A 16,289-nucleotide genomic window follows, 5' to 3' on the forward strand; every position below is an offset into this window, starting at 1 on the left:
TTCGTAATTCATGTCATGGGTGTGGGATCCAGGACAAGGGAGGTGTTTTGAGGGCCTCTCAAGCAAATAACATGAAATGGGTTGACTTAAACACTGGGAATTTATTCAAACACTGGGAATTTATTCACACACAATTTAAGACTGGGAAAATGGTTCAAATCAAGGCATCATTAAGGTGAGGCTTTTTTTCCCCAAAAACTGACTTTCTGGGGCTGGCTACTTGGCAATTCTTGGTCCTTAGCTTGTCATGTGGCAAGGTACATGGTGGCATCTTTTGGTCTCTCCCTTCTTTGTTGATGTTCAGTTTCTTGCTCCTCCCTCTGTTACTCTCTGTCTGAATTTCATTCTGCTTATAAAGGCCTCCAGTGATAGGATTAAGACCCATTTTAAAGGAGTTGGGCCACACCTTAACTGAAGTAACTTCGTCAAAAGGTCCTACTTACAGTGGGTTCACACCCACAGGACTGGATTAACTTTAAGAATATTGTTATTCTAGGGTAAATAGCCCCAAACCACTACACGAGATTCAAGCAACAAAACTGTCTTTTTGATATTCCCAAAGGTAAATGTGTCTGAGAATTTTTTCAGGCCTTGGAAAGCCACAGCTCATTTTGTGCAAGATTCTGCCAAGGCAGCACTGTTGAAAGTGAAGGCTAAAATGGAGAAAAGATAAAAATGCAATATTTTGGATTGTTTCTGTCACTTATGGAAGGTCAGAGACACATGTTTATTTAATGACTATGAAATTCTCCAAACCCCATTCCATACTTATCAGGCAGCCAATCAGCAATATTTATTGCCAGCTCTCTGTGGAATATGATTCTTTTTCCACCAAATGCTGTCCTTGCCCCCTGTTGCTTTAAATTCCGTTATATCAGAAGCTGTTATGCTTCTGACATAATGACATCAGGCCCTCAGGGTCAGAGAAAGGCCATCTGGAGTTAGACTGACCAACTGTATCATAGACTAACATTTTTATTTTTATTTATTTATTTCTAATAATAGCCACTCTTGTGGGTGTGAAGTGGTATATTGTTGTGGTTTTCGTTTGCATTTCCCTAACAGCTAATGATATTGAATATCTTTTCATGTGCTTATTGGCCATTTATATATCTTCTTAGGAGAAAAATGTGTGTTCAAATCCCTTGCCTATTTTTTAATTGGGTTCTTTGTCTTTTTGTTGTTGAGTTGACCACTGACTAACTTTGGAGAAGTCATTTAAGTTTACAGGGCCTCAGCTCTTTCTCATCTGTAAAATAGAGATAATAATGATGACCTGGCTCAGGATTGTCAGGAGAATTAGTTTGGTTAATATGTGTAAAGTACTTAGAAGAATGCCTGCTGCAATGGGAGTCTTCTATAAGTGCTTGCTGGGATTTTGCTTCTTTGCAAGAGCTTCATGCAATGTTTATGTGACTGATGGACATTACAAAAGGAATCTTTCTTCTGATGGGCAGACTGGATATTCTAGTGTTGGATGATAACCAAATTTTTAAAAGTCAATTTCCAAAGGAGTTTGGCAAAAATCTCACGCAGTTGGCTCAGGTCTTGCTGACCCCTGCACTTTTATCACCTAAGCCTGACTGATACGTAAAAGATGCGTAATAAATATTTGCTGAAGGCATGGGTAGAATAATAACAATGAAATGGCGTTGGAATAAGATGAACTATGGAAAGTAGTATGAAGGCTGACAATACAGAGATCAAGATTTATTGCAATATGCTTAAAAAGAACTTACTGAAAGCTTAAGAGAACAATAAACCTAGCTAAATTATATTTAAAAAAATACAATAAATTAAAAAATTACAATAAACTATTTAAAGGATTAGGATGGTTGATTTTTAAAATTTGAATTCTAGGCTGTTTTGCAAGGCTCAATTTGTTCCCTCCAGGTTTCTTCAATTCATACGGTGACAACAATAGCCACTTGACATTTTGAGGCTTACAGTTCCCCTTGGAGAGCCACAGGCAGATGTCTTCTTATCTACTTTAGCTTTTTCCATGTGGGTTTTCAGAGCATGGCTTGATCTACAGAGTAGCAGACATAGTTGTTAGCCTTCAAATTGTTCTCACTGACACCTCCTCTACTTCCGCCTGGTTTAGCACCTATAGGAATAGGAGGGCACCTCTTGGGCAGTTCTTTCTCAGCCAAACAGCAACCATCCCGCTACTCAGCATGCATTGGTTGTAAACTGACATATGTTTTATAATCAACCTTGCAATTCTTGCCTCTGATTCCAAGAGTTGGTCTTTTCTCCAGGCTACCTGACAGATCATTGGTACACATAGATGCTTTGTCCTATACTAGAACTCAAGAAAAGCAGCTGCCTATGACATTGTCCAGCTTTTGTTTTTATTGAAGAAACTTTAAGGGCAGAATGTGCTTTGAAGCATTTTATTACCAAAATATGATATTATCAGTATCCTTCTATCTTAATTTGTTAAAAAATATTGTTTATTTGGCCCTCAAAGAAATACTTCTATAGCATGTCCAAAAGGCAGTGACTTTTTGGCAATCATAATACTGGACAGTAAAGTTAGAGCATTTTTACATTCTGCCTGTTTCTCTATTTTAGGAGAAATTTGAATTCTTTACTTATATCCGACATATTTGAAATGAATCTTGCCGACTTCACAGTTGACCATAATTCTCTGCTCCTTTCCTGAGTTTTGCCTCTGTTCACGTTGTAATGTGGGAAGAGTTGGGCCTTTGCCACAGGAGACTGTTCTTTCCTTCCCAAGGTCAGAAGAACAGTTTCCCAAAGTAGAATTTGAAAAATGATTAAATCATGAAAACAGGTAGATAATATGCATGCTTTTTTCTTTCTTTCTTTCTTTTTTATTTTTGCCTTTGAAGTATTCCAGCCAGTTCATGGGTTTAGCATGGAAAAGAATGACAAACAGTGGCCTCAGGGCAGAGGCTATGAGTGGGGAAGGAGGTTCTGACAAAGGGAGCTTGTGATAAGGGCTCCAGCTGTCCCTGAGAGCAATCAAAGGGAAAACAGCACTTTCTCAGAAAGGGATCCTTCATATTAGACTAGGTATTTTAGAAAGGTTAACCTTTGGATGAGGGTAGAAGTAATAAAGTTAGGCTTGAGACTTCTCTCAGTATGTCTTCTTAGTTTTGCTTTTTAATTTTACTTCTGAAAGCTGTCAGTGTTTGCATGTGTAAAACACCAGATTAAATCCAAAAAGGGACAAAAGCAAATCTTAAAATTGAAAAGAAACCAAAACAAATGAGGAACCTAAAATTGGTGTAAAAATAGCAGCAACATAACCACACAGAGGAAATATTTATTTTAAGAGCTTTTAAAGATAGTTCTCTAACTGTATATTTTTAGCAGGGTATTTTCTAAAGACAAAAAAGCATGCCATAAAAGTTTTAAACTTCACTCTGTCATTTTATCATTAGTGTTGGTATTGTAATTTGGAACACATTTTTTAATATTATAGGGAAAATCAATTAAGTAAATATGTTAATATTTTTAGGAATCAGTATCTTCAATGTAAGAAAAGTTAGATACAAATCTAAAATCAAAGAGCTAAGAAAAATAATGTAGTATCAAATGTTAAATTAAATATTAGATGGAAATTTTAAGGAAATGGATGGCCATTATCTGTGTAAGACAGTTTCTAGAAACCTGTTATGATTTGATCATTTTAGGAATTTGAGATTTTAGTGGTGTAATTTTACTTTTCTTTCTGATATCACTCCCATTTCCCCCGGGTTTTTCTTTCCATTGATTTTTCTTTTTGGTCCATGTTTAATTAGATGCAATGAGGAATACTAAAAAGTCCCACCTCAGAAATTCATGATCATCCAAATGATTTCTTGCTGAATTTTCTTTTGAAACCTAAAATAAGTGTATTCTATTGGGGGAAGGGGAGTTGGGAGGAAAGGAAGTATCAGCTTGAGGCAGAAAGCCTCCTGTTCTTCCCTTGACGTACATCACAGAGCAAGGAGGAAATAAGCATTTGGGGAAAGGATATGGCAATTTTAAAAAATATTTAAAAATGTGGAGTTAAGGTTTTAACCATCTTTGCCTTCTTGCTACAATTCTTCAAGGGCCAGCCTAGGCCCCTCTCCTCGGAACTGGCCAGCATCTTGACTTCCCACTCAGGGCCACACAGACAGCTTTGGGGACATTTACTATCCATGTCCCATTTCTCTATGACCTTTATTCATTCAGTTATTAGGCATCTACTGTGGGCACATCATGTCGTGCCCTGGAGATAAGATGTGAATAAGATGCAACCACTGTCCTCTGGAAAGGCCATAGCCTAGCCAGGGGGAGTAACTAACAAACCTCAGAACTGTAATGGAATACATGAAATACTAAAAGAGCAGTGGGTGAGAATTTCCTGATAGCTCACAGAAAGGAGAACGAATTCTGCTAGGATGGAAGAAGAGTGGAAAAGAAAGAAGACAAGCAGGCCTTGATTGTGTATTATAATGTCTTGCATCAAAAGCTTAGACAGTAGGAGTACAATCACTCTTTGGGGATCATGGTGGGTGTGTGCATAGATAATCAGACGGCTGGTAGGGGTGCAGCAGGGGAAAAGGAAATGATGGGGATGTAGGGAAACCAAAGACGAAGTTCATCTACTCCTGAATTTTGTCTGAGGCTGATCTTGGTTGTCTGACTATTTTTGCATCCCTCTTGCCCAGGATTTTAAATCCTGGGGCTTGAGGGTAAAGTGGGGCATGGCCCCCAGCATACTGTGTGCAGTCTTTGTTCATCTCATTTTACAAAGCAGTTCATTTTACAGGGCCTGCCATACACAGACCATAGAACCTGAGCAGACGCTCAGTGTCAGTCCACAGACAAGTGTCAAACTTGGCTCTGATTCAGTGATGAGAAAGGGCACAGTTAGATCTTTCCAGTCTTGTTGAGGAAGTAGGAAGACAATCAAAGAAACTCATCCAGTAACTTCAAGGAACTTGCGGCAGACTCGTCCTGTGATAGTCAGCCGTAGCTGGCACTTCATTTGCGGTTGGGAATGTTCAAATAAATAGTGGTTGGGATCTGCTCAGCCCAGCTGTGCAAAAGGCTGCCTACAGCAGCCCACTCACCCCACAGATACTTCTGTGCACAGAGGGAACCAGATGTTCTTATCCCTTCAAGATGTCCCTACTGACCTAGTCATCTAAGAAGTACATTCCGGTGGTGTAAACAAGCCCTCTTCTGCCAGTAAGTGGAGAATGGACTGTCATGTTTATAAACCAGTGCTGTTCTTCCATCTTTGGCCCTAATAATAAAAGTTAGAAATTAGCAGGAAATTGTGTCTGGTGCTCCTTTTATCTACCTTGTCAACAAACGAGTAGAACATATGGAATAAAAATAAATAATAGGGGGAACAAATGCTAAAATTTTAGTTTGAAATGCTAGTAATCAATGAAAGCATGGGGTAAAGGATATGGTAGGTATAATCTTTTTTTTTTCCTTTCCTGTGTTCGTTTATTTCTTTTTCTATTGTCTTTTTATTTCTTTTTCTGAATTAATGCAAATGTTCTAAGAAATGATGAATATGCAACTAAGTCATGATATTGTGAATTACTGATTACATATGATGGTTTATTTGGTTTCTTAATTTTTTTAATAAATAAATAATAATAAAAAAAAGATAATAAGGCATACCCGTAAAAAAAAAAAATTAGCAGGGAAATTTAGTCTTAGAGCATAATGGAAGCAACAAAGACCAAGGTCACCTTCAGTAAAGGTGAGTGAACACTTGACCTATAATTGTAATCACCTCTGTGGCTGTTGAGGCCTCTACTTTCAGGATGCCAAAAAAGTCTTTTTCCAGGAACACATTATATATCCTTTCTAACCACAACAAAAAATACAGGAAAGCTTCAGAGAGCTAGCTGTAGACTCTTGCATGTTGCCTTAAAAGCTGAGCTCTTGTGGATATAAATAGGGCAGATGTCTGTATTCTAAAAAAAATGGTATTGGCATATAGAAAACTATGTTGGTGATAGCTGCAAGCATAGTACTTTATTTTCACCAAAGCACAAATCCTTAGGGTCATTTAGCTTTTGAATGATTTTTACCAAAACTGCACTAAATATGATGAGCCAAAGCAGTATAATTCTGGTAACTTAACCTTCATTGAGAATTCTGTTCGCGTGGCCAGGTATAGGGAATGCTCCAAGATAGCCAAGTACTTCAAAAGTTCCCCTCAGAATGATCAGAATAGGAATGTTTGCGTTTGTTTGGTGTTTTTTGATATTTAAAAAAAGAAGAGAAAAAAAATGTACAGGATTCCTATTTGGAATGATGGAAATGTTTTGGTAATGGGTAGTGGTGATGGTAGCACCACATTGTGAATGTAATTAACAGCACAGAAATATATACTTGAATGTGATTAAAAAGGGAAATATTAGATTTTATATATAGGAACAGAAAGATTTTTTTTAATCCATGGAGCTACACTATAAAAAGTGACCCTTAAGTTAAACCATCGACTTTAGTTAATGGTACAAAATAGTACAAAAATGTGCTATCATCAATTGTAACAAATGTTCCACACCAATTCAAGGTGCTGGTGATACAGTAGTGTATGGGAATCCTGTATTTTATGCATTATTTTTCTGTAAACCCAAAGCTTTTCAAATAAAAAATAAAAAGCCAAAAAAGTTCTGCTCAAATGAGCTGTAAATATTAAAGGAAGAACATGTTAGGATCTTAAAACCACAGGGAATCCTTTTTACTGTGTATTGCAGATCCCCAAGCTGATGAGTATTCCCTTGGCTTAGCAAAATGGGCTGGGGAAACTGTCAGGACCTGCTGTTTCTTGTGAGGACTTCCATATTGGCTTTGGGGAGTCAGGAGGAATTCCCAGAAGTTACTCACTCCATTGCAGTTCATTTACATCCAGCAAACATGTACTGAGAGCTGACTGTGTGCCAGACCCTGTGCAGATATGATGGGAAAAAAGTCAGGGAACTACAAGTGCAAAGTAGAAGGGACACACTGATGGACTGAGAACCCGAGTCTAATATGGTGAGTCATCAGATTAGTAAAGTGGTGGCTTTATGGGAAGGCAGAGTGGGATGCCCAGCCCCAGTCTGCAGGTTTAAGAAAAGCTGGCTGAAGACCCGGGGGATGAATTTACCTTCCGTAGAAGGATGGACAGTCTACATAGTGCAGGAGACAGCATGAGTAAAGAAAGGTATACTACACAGAGGTGTGAAACGGGGTGTGGCCATGTATAAAGCAGTGCTTTGAGATAGCCTCCAAAACGTATGTTCATTTTATTAAGCATAAAAATTGAAAAAGTAATCTTTCCCATGTACAATTTTTTTTCTGGTAATTTGCATCTTTCTCTCTTTTAACTTTTCAATTCCCTTTTGTCTTTTTCATAAAACTTTAAATCCCTCCCACCCTGCCTTCTTTTACTTTCATATTAGAGGGTCCTTCATAACATTATGGAAGGACCATGATGGTCATAATTTTTCTTTCTTGGTCCAACAAATAGAATTGGGAGAAAATTAAATGCATCCTTTTAAAGGAACCTATTTTGAAATCCAGAATAAGACTCTTCTTACCCACCATACTCAAACACTTACCAGTGGTCATTCTCCTTTCATCTCTAGGTTCAAAGGACAACACTGACTTTTTCTTCCTCTTTTGTTATTCTTTAGTTACAAAGAAGTGTTTCACAAGAGAGAGGAAGAATTTAACTGTGAAAACAGGAAGAAAAATAACCTTTCCTATTCCATCTTAGTTTCTTTTACATTGGTCTTTGTGCCTTTCCACCCTTTCTCCATTAGAAAGTTTTCTTGTAGACCCCCCTTCACCACTGCCAATTAGAGTTTCTGCCTACTGAGTACTCCTGGACAGCTGCTCTTCCCAGCATCCTCCACTCCCAGTCATGGCAGCTCTGGTTGTCCCGAGTCAATACTCAGCTACATTTTTATCTGCCATGGAAGACTGTGAGTATCTTAGACTTGGCTGGTAGATTTTTGCAGCATCAGATATAGTTTTGAGGTCATCTTTTACTTACTTATCCAAGAGAACTTTTGAGTTTGAGAGTTCCTATTGACTCATTAAATGTCTTCATAGTTTTTAACCGCCAGAGTCTGTCAGCTAGACAAAAAAAGACCAATACATTGAAGAAGGTTTAGAATTGGGTAGAAGCCAAATGTAAGGAGCTGAGTGGAAGGAGGAGACCAAAAGATAATACTCCTCTCTTCCCCTCCAAAGTTCAGAACTAATTGAGAGGTAGACCTGAGGGGTGGCCAGGTGGGAATCAAAATAGCATGTTTATCACCAGTAAAATACAGGTAAGAGCACATGGTTTGTATGTGAGACCTTTGGGGTTTCTTAATACTCCCCCACTACATTTAAAAAGTCCAGGCAGAATTTCCTAACATAACTTTTGTGTACACCTTAATTGAGCACCATAATACTTAGAACCTTGAGTAGGGCATGAGATTTTGTAGGTTTGTCCAGAGTGATTTAAACAGTGAACGAAAAAGTATTTGCAAAGTCCCCTTGGGGGAATGGTGAGAAAGGGGAAAAATTCAACTTCCCCAAGTGGAGAATTCTTGATATTCTCACAAGCAGTGGGGACAACCAAAGCAATAGGCTGAGCCCCCAATCTTGGGGCTTGTTCATAAGAAACTTAATCCCGCAAAGGATAGGCTAAGCCTACTAAAATTAGGCCTAAGAGGCACCCCCATGAGAACCTCTTCTGTTGCTCAGATGTAGCGCCTCTCTCTCAGCCAACGTGACAAGCAAAATCACTGCCCTCCCCCTCTCTATGTGGGACATGACTCCCAGGGGTGTGGACCTACCTGGCAAGGTGGGACAGACAGCAATCCTAGAATGAGCTGGGACTCAACATCAAGGGATTGAGAAAACCTTCTCGACGAAAAGGGGGAAGAAAGCAATGAGACAAAATAAAGTGTCAATACTGAGAGATTCCAAACAGAGTCTAGAGGTTTGTCCTGGAGGTTATTCTTATGCATTAAATAGGTATCACCTGTTTAGTTAAGGTGTAATGGAGAGGCTGGAGGGAATTGCCTGAAAATGTAGAGCTGTGTTCCCAGATCATTGTATAATCATATAGCTTTTGCAATGTGACTGTGTGGTTGTGAAAACCTTGTGTTTGATGCTCCTTTTATCTACCTTATCAACAGGCCAGTAGAACATATGGATTAAAAATAAATAATAGGGGGAACAAATGTTAAAATAAATTTAGTAGATTGAAATGCTAGTCATCAATGAAAGCAGGGTTAAGGGGTATGGTATGTATGAGTTTTTTTTCTATTTTCTTTTTATTTCTTTTTCTGAATTAGTACAAATGTTCTGAGAAATGATCATGATGATGAATATACAACTATGTGATGATTTTGTGAGTTATTGATTATATAACAAGAATGGAATGATCATATGCTAAGAATATTTGTGTTTGTATGTGATTGTGTTTCATAGAAAAAAATGATTATGGTGAAGAATACACAACTGTGTCATCATGTTGTGAGCCATTGATTGTATACCATGTATGGACTGTATGTTTGTGAAGATTTGTCAATAAAAATATTTTTTAAAAATCCAGGCAGGGCTGAACACAATTGCAGGCTTTCTCTTCATGGGCAGGCTTATTTCCTTGTGGCAGAAGAAGAGAAGAACTTGTATATCTAGAGGACAAGCTATTTTATGGGAGAGAAAGAACGGGGAAAGAAGAGATGGGGTGAAAAGAGGGGCAGAGATTCCTCACATGGGCTGGATAAGGCTCTATTAGGACTGCCAAAGTTGAATTCAAAAAGATAATAAGGGGGTTCAGTGGTAGAATTCTCACCTGCCATGTGGGAGATCCCGTGTTCAATTCCCTCCTCATGTACTCCCCCCCCCAAAGAAAAAATCAACAAATGGTGCTACAAGAATGGGATACTCACATGGAAAAAGAATGAAATGTGACCCCCACTTTTTTTTGGTACAGCATACCAAAAAAAAAAAGTAATAGACACATTTATCACAACACATCCTTGAGGTCATGAAACTTCATTGCACAAGCAAATCTCCAACTCCAGGAAAGTTACCTATCTGGGAAGACCAAACCATGTAGCCATGTTGTCTCCACCCTCTGAGCTGAAGCGTTCCCACCTTTTTGAAATGTCAGATGCTTGTATTGGTGGCAGCTCCAGTCACTAGGTCTTGAGAAAATTCTTCACTTATCCATAGATGGCTGATAAGAATATGGGGAGATGATCTTCTCACCAATAGGCAGAGAAATGTCAATTCAAATAATCTGCTACCACTTGATACCCAGCTGGTTGTCAAAAACTAGAAAGTCTTTTGTCATCAAGTGCTGGTAAGGATGGGAAGAAATAGAAACCTCATGCATGCAGTGTTGATGTATCTGTATTTCTTGTGGAGATCAAGCTGGCCTTCCTTAGCAAAACTAACTCCACATATACCGTATATCCCAGCAACTCCACTCCTAGATACTTATTTACTCCAGCAGAAGTTCCTGAAGCAGACATATGGCTCTGGTTCTCCCAGCATTGTAGGTGGGAGAAAGGAGTCAGAGGTGATGTAGGTGTTCACCACTTATAGGACGGATAAGTAGAAGGTGGCGATTACATATGATATGAAGCAATGGAAAAAATTTGCTAATAACTATATGATTTGATCTCAGGAAATGTGGAATGAACCAGAATGAGAAGGCAGTTTAGCACACAATACAAATTTGTCAAGGATACCCACTTATCTAAATAAACATCCCAAAGTTAGGTTGGAAGAATGTTCATCATGTATGCTCATTTGGGAGCCAGTGTGGGGAGATGGGATTGAAACTGGGGGTGATGGGAAACAATAATACAATGAAACGAGGGGCTCTTATGACTTACAATGACCGTGTACTGTGGACCACGGCAAATGACTATTTCATTTGTGTGCTCTAAGGGAGAGAGATTTGTGCCCAGAACCAGCTTCTAATGTGATTTAAGGGATTCTAAGAAGCTCTAACACATGCCAAGGAATCTTCCTGTGATGTCATCAAAACTGTACCATTTGAAAATCAATCCTTTGACAGTCTGATTGATTGAAAAGAGCATGGGCTGTGTTGTCAAGTGGACCTGGGTTCAAATGTCAACTCTGTCATTTAATACCTCTGTGGGCTTGGGAGAATTGTTTTTTTTAACCTTATTCTCCTCATCTGCCAAACAGGGATAATATTATATACATAGTCTTTGAGTTATTTGTATGTTATGTGATGTACCTAGCAACATAGAAGGTACTAATAAACATTTGTGCCCTTTCCCCTTTTCTGTGTCCTCTTTTTGCTCCTCATTCCTTTGTATCTTTAGGTTTAATGACAGCAAATCTCTAGAACTTTCTGGAAAGGAGAATGAAAATGGCTAAACATCTTTTGTGTGCCTCCTTCTAAATCATAGCTAAGCCAAAACTATAATACAAATGACATAAATTATTTAAAACTTTTTGGTAGGTATGTTTTAAAAAGTAAAAAAGAAAAAACAGGTGAAATAAATTTTTAAATATATTTTATTTAACCTAAATATTATCATTTCAACATAGTAAATACAAAAAACGATGAGATATTTTACATTCTTTTTATACTGAGTCTTTCAAATATACTGTATAAATTGCCCTTATATCATGTCTTCTTTCGAGCTAGCCATGTCATGTACTCAGTAGCCACGTGACTCATGGTAAATGTATTGAACAGTGACATTCTGAGTGCTTTACCTGTATCAGTTCTTTGAGTCCTTTTAACTTGGATTCTCTGGAAAAGAGCCTATTATGTACACTCCAAGGGCAGCAAAAGTGAGGGAGAAGGAACAGATGTTTGGTCATGTTTAATGTCTCCAAACAGCCTGTTAAGAACACTGAACACATCTGTACTTTCTAATGGAGGAAGAAAGGTGAAAAATTTTTCTGTCATTCCTCCATTTTCCATCTCTCTCTGGTCACTGTTTGCCCCATGTTGTAATCCCCCGCAGGGCTGCCCAATCTCTTCCTTTTCCTTCACTACCTTCCCACTCTCATGATCTGTTGGGCTTTTCCCTGGAGAAGAAAACACATCAGGCCAGACCCATTCTCTCTCCCTTTGCGCCTCCACACACACTCAAGAAAATCACTGCCAGTTCCCATGGCTGCTGCGTGGGGAACCATACCTTCCCCTTTCTCCTGGATTTTAAGCCTTTGAGGAAATGAAAAATAAATCTGCCACACTATTTAAAGCATTCTTGCAATCCTCATTGTGTAGAACAGGCCATTGCTCTTTAATAAAATAATAACTTCTGTCCCTAATCCAAAGTGCTCTGATTTCGGAATTCTTGATTATTTTAAACAATTCTGATAGGAAGCGGGAGAGAATAATTTCCATCCTCAGTGCCAAAGGTATTGTGGGAAGGATTAAAATCCTGTAATCACATTTTGACATATACATGAAGTGCTATACAAAGAGAAGACAAGGAATTCTTAGGCAGAATGCCAGTAACTTTGTATAGGGTAAGAAATAGAGTGCCCAGAAAACATTTTAAACTATTATCAGCCTTAAAGGATTGCATAAAATCTTGAGCATCAAGCAGTCCAGCTGGCCAAGAATTTTGGAAATAGCCAAATTGTACTACAGTCCTGTCTCTATAGCATCCTTTTTCAAGGATTCTTTTAATAAACAGCAACCCTCTATTTCCTCTCATTCTCACTTTTTAATTATGGGAGAGGCAGTGAGGAGAGACCGACAAAGGGAATAAACATGTTGACAGACCTCACAGTCCTCAAATTTAGTCAGAGGTATGGTAATTGTGAAACTGGACTTTGATTTCTCCACTGTTTGAATCGGCATCCTTGCCTGAAGTTGGGTTTCAGTTGTAAATTTTTTTTGGAAAATTAAAGTCAGAGAAAGAACAAATGCCCATCTCTTGTGCAAGCAATCGATCCATAACCCTGTGAAAGCGATGGCATGATAAAACCACAAAGTCCCCCAAATATGTCAACAAGGGGCCTTCCTATCCCTTATCTCCTGTCCAGAGGTAATGTGCTCCAAGGTTGAGTCAGTAAATCTATTAACTGATGCTAGAATATTCCTCACAGGGCTGTGTAACATTTTCAGTCCTGATTAGCAGCATTTGGTATTTAGTAGGATGTTTTAAAGAGTTTTTGCAAGAAAGTGCATCAAGATGTAATGTAGGAAACTATTTGGTAAAGATAAGATTTTAGAGAGCTCTGGGGAATGATACATTCATGTAGATATAAACCTTCAATTTTTTTTTATTAAGGGGGAATTTATCATGGCACAAGGTTTCTCTTTCTTGATAGTTTACAGGATGTTCTAACATGACTAGACAGGGGTGACTGCTTGTACAGACAAGTGACCAAAGGTATCTTTTCAGTCCAGAAAGAGAGATTTTCATTTTGATGCTTTCTTCCATGAAAAAGAAATCGGACACTCTCCAAATGGAGAGAGACCTACCCAGAAGGTTTATATACAAGGGTTGAATGGTGTGATTAGGCAAGGGTAATGTGCAAATAAAATGGGGTAAAAGTTAGGAAAACTGAGTTTGGAGCCAGGCTCCGACCACAATAAGCTGTGTGACCTTGGGAAAGGCTTTTTGCTTATTTGGATTGCAGCTTTCTCATCCATAAAGTGGTGGAGTTGAAGAGCTAATCTCTCAGATCTACTGCTGCTTGACATTCTGATTCAAAGAGAAAAGCCAGAAGAAAAAGGAAGAGTAGTCCTTGGTTGGCTTTGCGAAGTATCTCATCAGTCAGGAATTCTAGACTCTGGCCTGTCCGGAGAACTTCATTCATATCCTAATACCTCATGACAGCCTGGGAAGAGGTAAATGAATGGAAAGTTTCTTGCCCAACACATCTAAATAAAGTAGATATTGAAATAGATCCCAATAGTATCAATCACGGCCTCCTGTCTACCCACAAACAAGAGTAGAGAAAGTTCTTTACTATTTGGCAGCAGCACTGAGGAATGGAAAAGGTGACCAAATCTACCAAAGGGTTGAAGACCTATGAAAGGCACCAGGACTTACCCTCTATTCAGGATGGGAATGGCTCATGAATTCCTGGGCAAGTAGGAAGAAGTCATCTCCTTGGCAAAATTACCTATCAATCAAGATTTTCTGCTCTATTCAGTATCCATCTCTTCTCTTAGACCCTCTCTGTCTTTAAAGTTTCCACTGATGGAAAGCTACTCTCAGTAAAATTTGATTTGTATTAGGTTGTGCCTAAGTAGTAAGGACCAATACACTTTTTGGTTAAGAGCACAAACTCTGGGTCTTTTCATTTCCTCAAAGCCTTTAGATCTCCATGAAAAAGGGGAAGGTATGGTTCCCCATGCAGGGGCCATGGGAACTGGCAGTGATTTTCTTGAGTGCAGGTGGAGGGGCAAGGGCTAGAGGGAATAGGTTTGTGCTGATGCGTGTTCTTCCCTAGCACAACATCCAACAGACCATGAGAGTGAGAAGGTGGTGGAAGGAAAAGGAGGAGATTGGGAAGCCATGTGGGGGATGACAAGATGAACTTCCTGGATCTCCCTTTATCAATTGGGGCTCCTGAGTTAGTGAAGTGAATATACCTGGTTTCCCGCCAATAAGGCTTTTCCTTGTGTTGGTCAGAAAGACAACCTACCAGAAATAGACCCTATTATATATGTCAAATCATAATTATAAAGAAGATTATCATTAATTGGGGGAAAAGGGAGAGTAAGTCAGCAAATGGAACTGAGACCATTGGTTAGTCATCTATAAAAAGAAATCAGTTTAGTTCTTGATCTCACAACTTACAATAAAATAAAATATGTATTAAAGAATTAGATGCTAAAAGTTTTGAACGAGAAAAGTATAGACGGCATTTATATATTCTTTGGATAGAGAACAAGTTTCTTCCTAAGTTAAAAAAGCATTGAAGGCAAAGATTGGTATATCTCACCCATGTCAGAAATTCCATAAATGAAATTAAAGGCCAAAAACAAGCTGGGAGATTGTTTACAAGTATTACTAAGGGCTAACAGCCTTAATTTATTTTTAAATAAAATCTCTTATACAAATTGGTAAGAGAAGCTCCAAACTGCCTTGACCTCAATTCTCTGCTCCATCTCAGAGCCATACTTCACAGAAAAGTGGTCTACATACATTATCTCCACTTTGCCCACCTTCTCAAAGCTGTCAACCTAATATCCATCTGCATCAGTCCATTGGAACTGATCACCACTTACTTCCATGTAGACAAACCCAGAAGTCTTTCTTTCTTCAAGTTAACTCTTCCTCTTTCTCAGTACCTTCTTCCCTTTTTTTTGACCTCTTGGAAAATACATTCTAGTGTCCAGATGCTCATTTTCAGCTCCCTTTGTCTCAGGTAGGTATATTTTTCTCTTCCAGATCCCTGAATACCTGAATTCCCTGAATCTCAGTCCTGAGTCCTCTTCTCATCTATTGAGCATTATCTCCCTAGGTTATATCATCCATGCTATGGATTTAAATACCATTTATGGGCTGACAACTCCCAAATCTATATCCACACCACAAGCCTCACCTCTGAGCTCTGGGAAGACTCATATATTCAGCTGCCTACTTGACATCTCCATTTGCCTGGTTCCTAAGCATGTCAAGTTTAAAATAGCAAAAATTTAACTCTTATTCCCCCACCCCAACCTGCCTTGATAACAGACAAAAGATCTGCTCCCCCTCTAGTCTTTGCCATGGTAATGAATGGCACCATCACCCACTGCTCAAAGTAGAAACCTGGTGATCATTCCTGTCCTCCCCTCATCTCCTCCCACATCCAGGCCATCAGCAAAACCTTTCTCTTCCCAAAATTTATTTCAAGTCTATCTACTTTTCTTCCCATCCTCTTCCCAGCTTTCGCCTGACCACTGCAGCAGCCTATTTAGGAGATCTTTCACTTCTAATCTTACTCCCTTCCAGGTTTCCACACAGCAGCTCAAGCCATCTCTTTACAATAAAAACTTAAATCCGGTCACTCTGCTGTTTCACATACTTCAGTCCATTCCCATTATACTTAAAAGAAATTCTGCATGCCTCACTATGACCCACACCTGATTGGGTCTTTCCTAATTCTCTAAATTCATTTCAAGCCATTCTCCCTTACAGCAAGCACTTTGTGTCCACCATATTGCTTTCCTCTCAGTTGTTGAATACTCCAAGCTCTTTACTCCTTTAAGTCTTTTGCACATACCATACTAGGTTTCTTCTATTGGCTAGAAACTTTTGACCCCCAGTTCATCTCGTTCAAGCCTCTACTTAGATCTGATCACCCTAGAGAGGCTTTCCATATCT

At 38.8% G+C, this 16,289-nt stretch overlaps 1 protein-coding gene and 1 long non-coding RNA gene across 8 annotated transcripts in view; both read left to right on the top strand.

The window, feature by feature from the left end:
• Positions 1 to 16,289, top strand: part of PIR (pirin) — a 97,845-nt gene that overhangs the window by 39,613 nt on the left and 41,943 nt on the right. Inside the window, exon 6 of one of the 7 annotated variants that reach the window (XM_077146357.1) lies at positions 10,918 to 11,272. The exons of the other annotated variants lie outside the window; for them this stretch is intronic. Within the exon in view, the coding sequence (XP_077002472.1) occupies positions 10,918 to 10,950 (33 nt within the window). The 3' untranslated portion in view covers positions 10,951 to 11,272. Of the gene's footprint in view, positions 1 to 10,917; positions 11,273 to 16,289 lie in introns of those variants that run through there. 7 annotated transcript variants of the gene reach the window in all.
• Positions 528 to 9,565, top strand: LOC143671268 (uncharacterized). Its single transcript, XR_013169523.1, has 2 exons — positions 528 to 2,800; positions 4,772 to 9,565. It is a non-coding gene; the product is annotated as an uncharacterized LOC143671268 (long non-coding RNA).

The sequence above is a fragment of the Tamandua tetradactyla genome, chromosome X (genome assembly GCF_023851605.1).
Source record: "Tamandua tetradactyla isolate mTamTet1 chromosome X, mTamTet1.pri, whole genome shotgun sequence".
Classification (NCBI taxonomy): domain Eukaryota; kingdom Metazoa; phylum Chordata; class Mammalia; order Pilosa; family Myrmecophagidae; genus Tamandua; species Tamandua tetradactyla.